Source organism: Pteropus alecto, unplaced genomic scaffold (genome assembly GCF_000325575.1).
Source record: "Pteropus alecto unplaced genomic scaffold, ASM32557v1 scaffold185, whole genome shotgun sequence".
Classification (NCBI taxonomy): Eukaryota; Metazoa; Chordata; class Mammalia; order Chiroptera; family Pteropodidae; genus Pteropus; species Pteropus alecto.
Window position 1 is genome coordinate 1,116,019 of NW_006438088.1, and position 12,714 is coordinate 1,128,732.

At 41.8% G+C, this 12,714-nt stretch overlaps 1 protein-coding gene across 1 annotated transcript in view; it reads right to left on the bottom strand.

Annotated features, from left to right (window-relative positions):
* SASH1 (SAM and SH3 domain containing 1) overlaps positions 1–5,979 on the bottom strand; it is a 160,003-nt gene extending 154,024 nt beyond the window's left edge. The window contains exon 1 of the mRNA XM_006915337.3: positions 5,591–5,979. Coding sequence (XP_006915399.1) covers positions 5,591–5,710 — 120 coding nt within the window. The 5' untranslated portion in view covers positions 5,711–5,979. The remainder of the gene's footprint in view (positions 1–5,590) is intronic.
* Positions 5,980–12,714: the final 6,735 nt, after the last annotated feature.

Sequence of the window (12,714 nt, forward strand, 5' to 3'; positions counted from 1 at the left end):
CATACATTTGTGTCTAGATAGATAAATGAAAAAAAATCACAAGACTAGAACACTCTAAAATTCTCTTGCCTTAACCTAACCTACTTGAGCTCAAAAGAATCATCAAAAGAAGGTTACCATGAGCAATCCTTGATTACTTACAGATACTGAGTAAAATATTAGACCTAATGGAAGCCAGATGATAGATAACTGATGTTTCATCAACATTCAGTCCGGGCTCTCATCTCCTCTTGCCTGGATCACTAAAGTGGTCCCCATCCAAATTCATCACCCACTCATCACCCACAAACGTTATTTTTCTAAAATACAGAAGTGATCGTGTCACGTGCCAGTTGAAAATTCTGCAATGACTTCTCACTGGAGCCTACAGAATGATTCCAGCTACCTCAGCACTCATGACCTGGTCCTTACTTCAGTTCCCTGTGTTTTTCCGTCTTTGTTCACTTTGGCTCTGCCCAGAAGGCCCTTCCTCCATTCCTTCCTCCTTAACCCTCAGGAGAATACCTCTCAGGGACACCCTAATCACTGCCAGTGTCCAAATCAAACGGCATTTCTGGGAACTGGACTCCCTGTGCACCACTGACCCGCATCCCCCCTCCATGTACTACCCCACCCCCCACCATGTGCTTCTGGCTCCCTGTCCACACTGCTCCCCCCACCTTGGGGCGCTCGGCCTATTGCACTCTGGGACTGGGTATTCATAGGAGGGTTGGCGGGACTACAAAACTACATCCTTCTGGAAGTCAGTGGTATGTGCAACTAGTACTTAACTCACTAGCTTAAGCAAAAATTGGTTGACAGCAAATGTCTCGATATGTAAAAAAATGAACTATAAAATTACAACTGGGAATTAATTTCGGAGAAACAGCACATGATCCAAATCCCAGCTCCTCTGTTTCCTATCTGTGTGATTCAGGACAGACATGTTTACCTCTCTACTGTCAAAGGGGGAGAATAATGCTCACTGGTCACATGAGAGGATCAAATATGGGAAGGGCCCAGCCCAGCACGGGACTCAGTACCATCAGCACCTGCCTCCTTCTCCTCCCGGTGTAGCTGAATTCAATCATCCGAAGTTGGAGTAAAGGAGGAAAAACAGGATGTTGATAACAAGTCAGATAGAGGAGGGAAGAGTTACAAGGTAGAGAATGGGAAATAGAGGCAGAAATAAGGGGAGAAGGAGAGCATGAAAGGTCACGTCAGGGCAGAGGTCTCCTTAGACAGCAAAAGATTTAGCGACCCCAGCCAGAATTATGAAAGGTTTAACTACTCTGGCCCTACTCCGCTCCCCTCAGGCCTTCCATTCCGCCTCTATAAATGAGGGCGCCGAGGGCTCACTTCCAAGGTCTCTACAATTCCTCTGCTATGTCATCCTGCAGCTTCTCCACTTAGAAAGGCTTTGGGCTGGCTAAAGGGAACATAAAATCAAGATGAAGTCAGAATATTTGAAACCCGGACTGACTCTCCAATTCCAAAACTTAAAATTGTGAACTCCTTAGCAGATGGGCAGAAGGTAAGACATCACCCAAAGAATATGTAAATTACTGCTTTCAAAGGAGTTTGCATTTTAAAAGCTCCCTAGGGATCTCACTAACCTCTCCCCTCCCCCACACTTTGCCTAAAACAAAGCAAAGGAGAGTCTTTAAAAAAAAAAAAGACTACAACGAATAGCAAAACAGGATAAACCTCAAGTTTGGGAACCGAAGCCGCCTATATACTTCTCCGCAGATGGCAAAGGATTCAGAGTAAGGGGAAGGTCCAGAATATAGTTATACAATAGATATTCTCTAAGCATTGCTAGGAAATGGGTGTAAACTGTAGGAACAGAGCAGGGAACAGAGGAAATATAAGGCTAGGCGAGGTACCTCCTGCAGGATCTTGCAAACAATAGGCACTAACTAATTCTCTTCCTCTCCCTTCCCAGTTCGCAAGTAGCTTTAAAAACCTGGCTCAGCTTTAAGAGGAACTTAAATTCTGGAGGAAAAACTTAAGAAACATCATAATTTAGCAAATGGATAATCAGTGCTGAAAAACTGACCTGCCATATCTAACCACATCTAATAACTTTAGCAATTCCTACTCTTAAAAACATCTACCCTCCCCCACCAAAAAAAAAAAAAGAGAGAAAGAAATGTGTCTGCAACATGGAGTAAGGATAAAAGTAAAATCCCACAGAATTCTAACTCATTTTGTACTTCTCAGCAAAAACCTAAGCATGTCATGGTGAAAGGTGACATGCTTTGAAAACCCAGGCAGACCACATGTTGCAGAGTTAGAGAACAAAATAGCCCACTTCATAAGAACGCCATCGTTTAATTGCTCAGGGTTTACGAACATTTCGAAATTTGCCATTACCTTTTCTAGTGGAAGTGCGAGGATTTTAGTTTGCATGATGAAACTGCTCAAGTGGTAGCTTCAGCATGAGCACAATTTGTTAATGTCCATAATGTACCCCATGATAGCCCATACATGAGTCTTTACAGAACTGTATTTTGTGGTGGCTCTTGCATTTACGAAGTACATACTTTTATTATTATTATTATTATTATTATTCAGTAAAACCATGTTCTCAACACCCAATCATTCTAGGCTCTGGAAATAGAAAAATGAGCAGAATACTGATCCTGCTCTCCAGGCATTCACAATTGATAGTGTTTCTAGCATTTCCACAAGTTCATTTTCTCTTAAGTCTCTATTTACATATCCACTTAATAACATCTATTCATTCAAGCACTGCTCAAATATTTTTTACGCCATAAATTATACCATTATTTCTTCTCTAAGCATTTTGGTAACAGTTATCTACAAGCAACTACCTGGTGTGGAAGTGTGCAGGCCTGAATTGATTTAAACGCAAAATGTATCCTAATAAACTCAAACAACCATCATATTTATCAAGATCTATGCCTCTGGGGCAATACCCTTCCCAGGGTTAGAACCAACAAAATTCTAGGGACTCTGGGAACCCTGGGGACAGATGCCCAGTGCCTCTCGCAGTTCTGCACTCGGAACTGGGAACTGTGCTCACTTGCCTAAAATAGTTTTAACCTAAAAGGCCTTGAGGTTTGATTTTTATACCCGGAAGAATCTAATAAAGTAGCAAGTGTGCCTGAAATCTTTTAAGTATGTTTAGATGTCTGATCGCCCACTACTTCTATTTCCCTCATATTCAGTATGGAAAAAGAATCTTTCAAATAGCATTTTCCTAAAATACTGGATATAACTGCATTTCTACCAAGTCGATATGTGACAGTTAACCATGAAGTATCATGGCATCAGGCTCCTGACTGGTGGCAGTCAGAGAACTGGGGTGCAGTCTGACACTATCACCAACAAAGTATTTGTGTCATTGGTCAAGTCACTTCACCTGTCTAGGCCGATAGACTGCAAAATCCCTTATTTTAAATACTAAATGAAGGAAGTGTTGTCTTTTATCTCAGTAAGAACAGAGAAAGGCAACTAACTGTCAGGGTCTTGATATATTTCCCCGAAGATGCAGTTTTTTATAAACATTTCGATGACAGCTTGCTAACAGAATAGAGATCCTTCTTTTTAACCTGCTGGCTTTCTCCAGGCACGTACAAAGGAGAGGTAACCGATGTCTTTTTCTGAATTTAGTAATAAGGGAAAATCCTGATGTCCAAGTTTACCCCAAAGGAAAATAAGACTGTACAAAAAATGAGAAAATGTAAGGTAACAACCTATTTGAGACAACTTTCATGTTCTTTCCAGCCTCGCAATGAACGAGTTCTGTAAGAAGTACATATTTTCTTTCCTCCTGCAGCGGCCCTTTAACAGGTCTGAGCTTCTGGAGCCGCACCCCATCTCTTAACTCAGCCAAAGAACACTCGGCTGCAGCTAACCCAACAGCGCTGGAATCTGCCAGGCAAAGGAGAGCAAACCTTTGCAAAGTGCCACCTGCCCAGCCTCTCCTCTAAACAACCTTGTCCCACACCTTCATGTAAGTGAGTCCCTCCAACCATGCCCTGGCCAGCCCATGCCCTAGGGAAGGGATGCAATGTAATGCTACCAAACCCATTTTGTCAGGGACCGATCATTTACAGAGCGAGATCACAGCAAGAAATAAGATAAGGTTCCTGCTTGTAGGAACTTACAAAACAATCTACCACCACGACTTTAAAATGTGCATTGAGTTTTCTGGATTTTCACTAGAGGACCATATTCATCAGTAATGTTCAGAAAATGCAAAGACAGGAGGTTTTACATTTTTAAAATATCCATTTAAAAAATATCGGCACGTGAAATGAGCAGACAGAAACTTTTGACAATCTTCCCTGGTTCTCTGTACAGTGATAATCATGAATACCAATGGACACCTGGAAATGGCTTAACTGGTACCTAGGCTAGCAAAACTGAGACACAGGAATATTCGTAGGAAAAAAAAAAAAGCAAGCTATAATTTACTAAGCAACTACTATATGCCAGGCAGGATGCAGAGTGTTATATATACATCGATGTGACTAAATCTCAGAAAACCTAAGAAGCAGGGCTCTTTTACTTCACTTTTCAGGTAATGAAACTGAAGGTCAGAGGGGTTGAAAACCTTGGCCAAGGTCATATAGTCAGTCGATGGGAGAGTTGGGATTTGACCCTGGCGGACTCACTGCAAAGGCCAAGAGCTTCATTCCTGTGATAACGGGGGTACACTGTTCATCATTCCCAAAGGAATTTCGTTCTAAAAACTACACCTTCTATTTGAAAATTCAAAGTTACTGAAGTAAATCTAAAGCCTTTTTGATAATCTACACAACTGCCAAATCTTTAAGCTAAAATTGACTTTTTACACGTGGATTAGGACGTCTGACTGTAAATAACCCCCACCCAGCTCATTCCAGGCTACCTGCCTGCCATCTCCACCACAGCAAATCTTAAACCCCCAGGCATACAACTCTGAACAAGTTAAAGCTTCTTCCTCTGTGCAGAAGAACTATTTTTCAGAAATTATGCCAAATCCATGGGCGGTTTGAAAAACGTTACTGGACATTTCAAAATACATGACAAGACAGATTTAGCAAAATAAGTCCCATTGTTTTTAGTCCCAAACATATAACAACAAATATCCTGTAATTCTTCAAGCTGAAAAACTGCAAACAGACTAAGTAAACTTTTTTGGTGGTTCTGAGTAAGGGCATGGTTGTTTTTCTCTCATGGTCAGACAACGAATGGTGAAGAGATAAACATCAGTTAACCTCAGCCTCTTCCCAAATCCAACTGTGAAAGTACACCAGCCAAATATTATTTATTTACATTTACTCTCTGAAGGACTCTTTCCAGCGTTTTCCACACCAACTTATCAGCAGGTGTCCCCGATTACACTGTTGACTATCACCTGATTGTTTAAAATATATCTTTGATGTGATCTGTGGCTGGTTATTTTTTAATGAGAGTTTGAAATCCTATGCCGTGTGTATTTAACCCCCCAAGAACTGGAGCCAGAGAAGGACGACTCGGTGGAGCGGGCTTGCCAAGTCGGCGCGCGCCAAGGGAGTCCTCGGTTGCAGAGGGGCTGCCCTGCTCGGCGGGCCCGCGATCGTCCCTTCCCGCGCCTCCCCTGCTCCAGGTGACTCACCAGGATGCCCATCACATCGGCCCAGAGCCGGGAGAACGCCTCCGACATGCTGGCGGCTGTCTCGGGCTCTGGCGCGGGCTGCGGCTCCGGTCCCGGGCCGGCTGCTCCCGCGTCCTCCATGGCTGCGTCCCGCACGCGGGCCGTGCGTCCCGGGGCTGGGGTACCCTCGCCCCGCACCAGCGCGCGCTCGGCCCCCGGCGCCGGGTCCCCGCCTGCTGCGTCACCGAGCCGCGCCCCCGCGTCACATGCCCCCGCAGCCCCGGCGACTCTGCGGGGGCCCCTCGCAGGCGCCCGCACCCCGGACTCTAGGTGGCGGCGGGCTGCGCGCCTGACAACTCCAGAAACTTTCCCACCCGGGCTCCGCACCGCCACTGGGTAGCAGAAGGCAGAGTTCGCACCACTGAGTGTCACGGCGGGGATTTCTGGCAGCCCAGAAGCAATGAAACCTGCTGCAGAGGCGTTTCTTCCTGTGACGGGGACCGACTCACTAAGGCACGCGACTCATTTCTGCCAGCAAGTCTGGGCAGGGCCGCGCAGGGGTGACCGCGGTGCCTCTGGAACCTGGAGGGAACTTCCCGGGACCCCTCTCTTCAAAATGAGCTCTTCCAGCTCCACATGACTCTCTCCCCTCGAAGCTAAAGAAAAGCGTTTAGCAACAAAAGGTGCTCTGATGTCAGGCTCTTTGCATGGAAATGAGCCACAGACAGGAGAACAAATCGCCTGTTGAAAGAGCAGCCGCGCTGCGGTCTCCCGCAGCCACAAGCTTCCAATCACGCTGTTCAACGAAACATTTTGGTCACAGAAACCCGAGAAAGTTCATCTTTAAGCTGCTCCTGCCGAAAGAGTTCACAAGTAGTCAGAGTCGTGACAATCCACACCTCGCCCCTCGGGAAGTCAAGCGACCTAAGGAATTACAACTCTTGCCTCTGTCAGCCAAGACTTGGTTGAAAAACAAGTGTGAAAGCTTGGGCACGAGCCATTGTTTGTATCGTTTTCATTATGAGTGGGGACATTTTGGTTCCTGCGCGCCCACAACGCCATGCACTGCTAGGGGTTCCAACTAATGAAGGGAAATGAGCTTTGGGTTTTAACGGTTCCCTTACAGCAAGGACAGAGGGAAGGGCCATTTTCAAAACTAAATGTTATGGCTGTAGCCATTTAGCCAATCCACACTTGGGGTCCCGTGTGTGTTTTTCCAAGGACAAGATCCATGACAGATTTATTTTATGAAGGAAATAGCCCCGTGGAGGTATTTCCCCTTTTGTGATGCTTTCTTTAAGAACCACTCAGAGAATTTTCCCTGGGAGATGACAATACGTGTCACATTTGATCTGGTGATTGATCACTTTGTGAAACAGTTAAGAAACCACCAGAAACCTACCCTTATGTTAAAGGGCGGAGTGGTACAGAAAAGCAGGTGAGGTGCCCCAAGGAAAGCTTTGCTAGTTTTAGAGGTCTCTTGGGGGGGGGGGTGCTGCTTTTTAATTCTGAGCCCACATAAAAGGAGAGGGTAAGAGGATGTCCTCGAAACCCCCTTACTAAAGCATTAGTTACTGGGATGACTATCCAGGCAAATAGATGAATAGCCTTTACAGAAAAGTTCCAAATTTAGATACTTTTCCAGAAGTAATTAAATTTATATGCATAATCCTAGATGACAATATTTTTGAAAAGAAGAGAAAAAAATGAAAAAGTTTTCCCTTGATAAGAGGAGGCATCGTATTTAAGTGGAAAGCAGTTGGACCCTAAACATGAGCAAGCTTGGTGCTTTCTTGAGCTGATGCGGAGTTAGGCCATTGTGGGTGCTCTAAGATGCTCTGAATGGAGATAAGTTCAATTAAAGCAGTGGTAGGCTTACTATGATTGTTGTTGTTATGTCTATAAAGACATGAAAATAAACAAATGATGGGAAAAGTTAAAATAACCCTTTAGAGTTGATGCTATTGGTATATTCAAGAATTTTGATGTGCATTATTAGCCATGTGGTACTTTATTATGTTCAAGAAAATACAAAGAACTGTGCTGCTGCTACAAGTGGGGAGCTTGTTCTCTGCATAATGACTTTCTGGCGAGTGACTGAACAAGGAGTCAAACAGGGGCCTGGGGGCTGGGTTAAGGAGACGGGTGACTCTCCAGCACCAGTCATGAGCCTTTCTCTTAACTCGTCAGATGATGTAGGGGCAAAGCACTTAACCTTTCCAGGATGAAGTTCCCCTATCCAAGATGAGGCGGGACCACGTTGATTGCCACCCATCTCCTGAGAGGTGATATTTTATTTCCGGTCATCTAAAGATATTATATTTCCGGTCATCAAAAGCCAGCATTTTGGTACTTATAGAAACCAATCTACTCTCGATAGGTAAGCCTCTTTTCCTGGTGCTCCCTAATAAGTGGCTAGAGAAATGAGATTAAGTAATATTTGGGGGGATGTCAATAACAAACATTTTTTCTGTGTACATCAGTACGAAATTTTGAGTAGTCACTCTTCTAGAACATGAATAATTTTCTTGACCATTTGAAAAAATGAAGCTAAACCTTTTTACTCATCAATTTCATGATGTGGCCAATCAAAATGAATCTGATTACTTCTCCCAAATTTGAGTGTTTTCTCCTTTATTTAATGCCAATTTTTTTTTCCAGAAATTCTTTCAGAGACTTTTTAACAAAATATAAAAGAATAATCATCAATGTCACAATCATCGTCATACTATTTCAGAGTCCCATAGGTACTATGTACAAGATCTTTTTATAACAGGGGTGGGAAAGGGCCTTGGAGGTGAGCTGGGTCAAATCTCTTACTTCTCAGATGAGGAAATGGGCTCCTGAGAACTTGAATGATCAGGCCAAGCGAACATGGCAACATGGAGCAAAATCAAAGCCAGCCAACTTGATGACTTTTAAAAGCGCTTTCATCTCTATTGTAAAGTGTTTCTTTCTCACGTAGCTCTGGAAGGTAGGCAAGCATAGATGCCCCATCAAAGATGTGTGTACAGAAAGCGCATAGGAATCTGCTCCCCCTTTTCCATTTCCATCAGCACGCTCTCAGACCCAGTTCGGTGGCACTGTTGATGTGGATGGGTGAATTCCAAAGGAAAAAAGGGATCTGGAAGAGAATTTTCCAGAAATCTAGTAGAGACACTCAGAAATTGGTTGTGAAATCCATTCTGTGGGTCCTGATAAATGTTTTTTGCGATGAATGAAAACTATCAGAACGTATTCACTGAGAGTAAATATTGATAATGCACCTAAGTGTTATTTCTTGAAAGTTAGTCTCAGTCATATTGTTGCACATATATGTGTGCTACACATATGTACGTGTGCATACACTTAAACGTATAAATAATGTCTTGCTTTGTAAAAAGTGGTTCTTACTATGAGTCAGGATTACAAAAGGTTAAAAGCCACAAGTCTAGAAGTTGCAGGGTGTTGCCTGCAGCCTATTTAGGTCATCATTCTGATTTAAGAAAGATAACAAGTCTATTGACTGGCAGTAAAGGTAGAGTTTGGTGGAATGAAGCACACAGATAATGGGGGCAGGACAGAGCTGGGTTTGAATAAGACTCCAGTGAAAGAGCAAGTTATTTATTAAGCAAGTTATTTACATCATATGTAAAAATGGGATAATTCCACCTATTTAATATGGTTGTTTTGAGGGTGTCTGTGATAATGAAGGTGATCATTCTCTATGTATTAGAATCTTTCCCCCTTTTCTCTCGCTTTGCTCTTCCTATTCCTAGCCACTCATACCATGAGGTAATATCTATACAGTTTCCTTGTTCACACCTAAATCTCTTGGTTTACACCTGGCTCTAGAATGCGGTTGCTGAGTAATGAAGTTAGGCGGTTACCTCTGCCAGGGTAGGGTCATTAGGACTACTCAGTTTTGATAGTAAAGGTAGTAATAAGAGCACTATCTATCATTTATTAAAAATCTATTCCACGTCAGGCACTGTGCTTGACGTTTAAAAATTATTTTATTTAAACTCGAAGTAGAATTTATGATTTCTCACTACGGCCCGACCCTCCCGCCCTGCTCATTTCCCATCTCAGTAGCACTCTGTTCCATCCACCTATCAGTTCAGGCTACCAACCTCAGAGACATGCTCGATTCAGTTCTCTCTCTCACCGTCACTCCATTCTAAACCATGGATTAACCCTGTTGATCCTACCTCTTATATATATGTTAAATTCATCCACTTCTCTCCATCTCCACTGCCACTACCTTAGTCCATAGTACCATCATCTACAATATTTCATCTAGATCAGTGCTTCTCAAAGTGTGAACTCAAGAACAGAAGCGTTAGCATCACCTAGAACTTGTTAAAAGCGCAAATTTTCACACCCACCCCCCAAAGCCTAATGAGTCAGACACTCTGGGGGTGGGACCGGTGATCTGTATTTTAATAGCCCCTCAGGTCATTGTGATATCTGATTAAATCTGAGAGCCACTTGGAACTATGGGGATGTGAAAATAAGGAAAAGTAACACATTGCCGAGGAAATGTGAACTTTTAAAATATAGTATATTGAAAAATTATACCAGTAGATCGCTCTGGGAAATTAATTGGTGAAAGGAGCCGAGATTTCCAAATCAGATGTTTAAAGATACTTGGTTTTAAAGGGCAATTAAATATAGTTATATGCTGCATAATGATGTTTTAGTCAAGGATGGACCACATATACATATGATTGTGGTCTCAGAAGATTATAATGGAGCTGAAAAATTCTTATGCCCAGTGACACGGTAATGTTCTTGTGCAATAGATTACTCACATGTTTGTGTTTGTGGAGATGCCGGTGGAAACAAACTTACTTTGCTGCCAGTCATATAATTGTATATGTTATAGACTTGATAATGATAATAAATGACTATGTTACTGATTTATGTATTTACTATACTTTTTATCCTTATTTTAGAGTATACTCTTTCTACTTACTAAAAAGAAGTTTGCTGTAAACAGTATGCTGTGTTATTGTAGCATCAGCCTTGTACCTTTTATGTTTACCGCCTCTCTTGATTGTATCATTTTCTCTTGTGCTTTAGTCTCCTGTTGTTTTGTACAATAACATGCTGTACAAGCTCGTAGCCTAGGGGCAATAGGCTGTACCATATAGCCTAGGTGTGTAGGAGGGTATACTGTCTAGGTTTGTGTAAATGCACTCTACGTTGTTTGCAAAACGAAATCACCGAATGGCGCATTTCTCAGAATGTATCCCCGTTTTAAGTGCTACATGAATGACTACTGGAATTAAAATGTATTATTCATAAGAATAGCACATGTTTTGGGAACAGAGTTCCATTTAAATCATTGTTATTTTTTCAAGACAACACATTTTCTGCAGAGAAAATGTGAGATTAAGTGGAGATTAAATGTGAAAGATTATAAATAGTCCAATTTTCTTTTACCGTACTGCCTTCTCAAATTAAGCAACGAAAATAGATCAACTCATTTAATTTGTGCCAACCATGGCCAACTCACTCTGGCATTCCTACGTGGGGCATTCCACAATGCCTCAGGGAACTACAAGGAGAGACTGAAATGCTAAAACAATTTTCTCCCTTACGATCCAAACCAGTTTTTTCACAAATGTCCTAAAGGTGAGCCAAACCTAGACTAAGGCGTTGCCTTCTTAAAAGTGTCTTTATCAAGGAGTATTTGGGAAGAGAGATTAGAAAAAGCTAAGAGAAATCTAAAGAGGAAGTGAAGACAGCCCGGACAGGATAGGGAGAGAAGGTAAATAAGCAAAATGGGGATGCAAGGCTATAAATAATTTTTCTCTGAAATCTCTGATAAGCAATCCTACTAGCCTAGCCAGTTATGTTTTCATCTGTGCTGGTGCCATGTGAATACTGAGGTTCTGCCCGGGAGCTGTTTCATCACACACAACACTCTCGTGAGGAATACTTTTTTAACATTGTAGGGTCAGACTAGATAATTTCTAAAGCCACTCGTAATTGCTAATATGAAGATTCAATAATATACATTATATACAAGAAGCAAAAAGTTTTGGATGGGCTGCCAACACTGAATTCACAATGTTTAAGGCAAAAAAAACCCAAAAGGCTTCAACTCACTGTAAAATGACTTCTGGATTAAGATGAGAGAAGTGTCTCCTGTGGAGAGCTGTGAGGTTATGTGAGAGCAACCTGACACTTGAGAGAAAAAAAGGAAGCATGGAGAGAGAATTATACTGAGAATCTTACTCCCTGTTATTTATCTTTACAGCTTAAGAGAGTGTGAGGGGGAGAGAAAAAGGAATGTGTTAATAAGAGACCAGAGATTATGTTAAATGTTTCCAAATTATGCAAGGAAAGGCTTAAAAGCACAGCTGGGAGGTATTACCCACCAAACAAACTGCTTCATCAATCTTGTCTACTTGACAAACTTTATCCTATGAGAATGCCTACTTGGCTGTTTCTATTGCTTAAACGTATTTGGGAAAAATAACTTTTTCCATTAAATTTAAAAGTTCCAGTTAAAACTGTTGCTCTGTTTCTTTGATGTGCCATAATATTATGTACATAAAACAAAAGAGTCTCACTTACACAAATCCTGGTAACCATAGAAAATTATTAGAATCTTTTTAAGAGCTGACGTATTATCTAGAATGGTTTGGTTGAACAACAACCCCCCAAATAATTTATGATTAATGATATTTGCATATAACTTAAAAAAAAAGCGGGGTATTGAGCTGAGTATAACATTCTGGGAAAAGTATGTGTTGACTCATGAACAAAGGAAAATGTGATATCCTTTTAATACTCATTTTTCTAAGAGGCTCATATTTACTATATAAATTACTTGACGAAGAACCAAGAATCTTAGATGCACTGCCCAGCCTGATGTTAACTCTCTATATGGTTCTGCTTTTATTCTATTCTGTCTTTCATGGAAGAGCCAACATTTTGGATGACAAAGAGCAAGATTTTTGTACTAGTAAAATTTCTCTGCCAGCTATTAAAAGAGAAACTCTCATTCCTCTCCCCGGAAAACACAACAAAACAATAACAACAACAGCAGACAATAACAAAAAAACCCCTCAACTTTCCCATTTAGCTATAAAATTCTATCATTTTAGAATCTCAGAAAAACATACATTCCTTCTCACGCAATCTAACTCCCT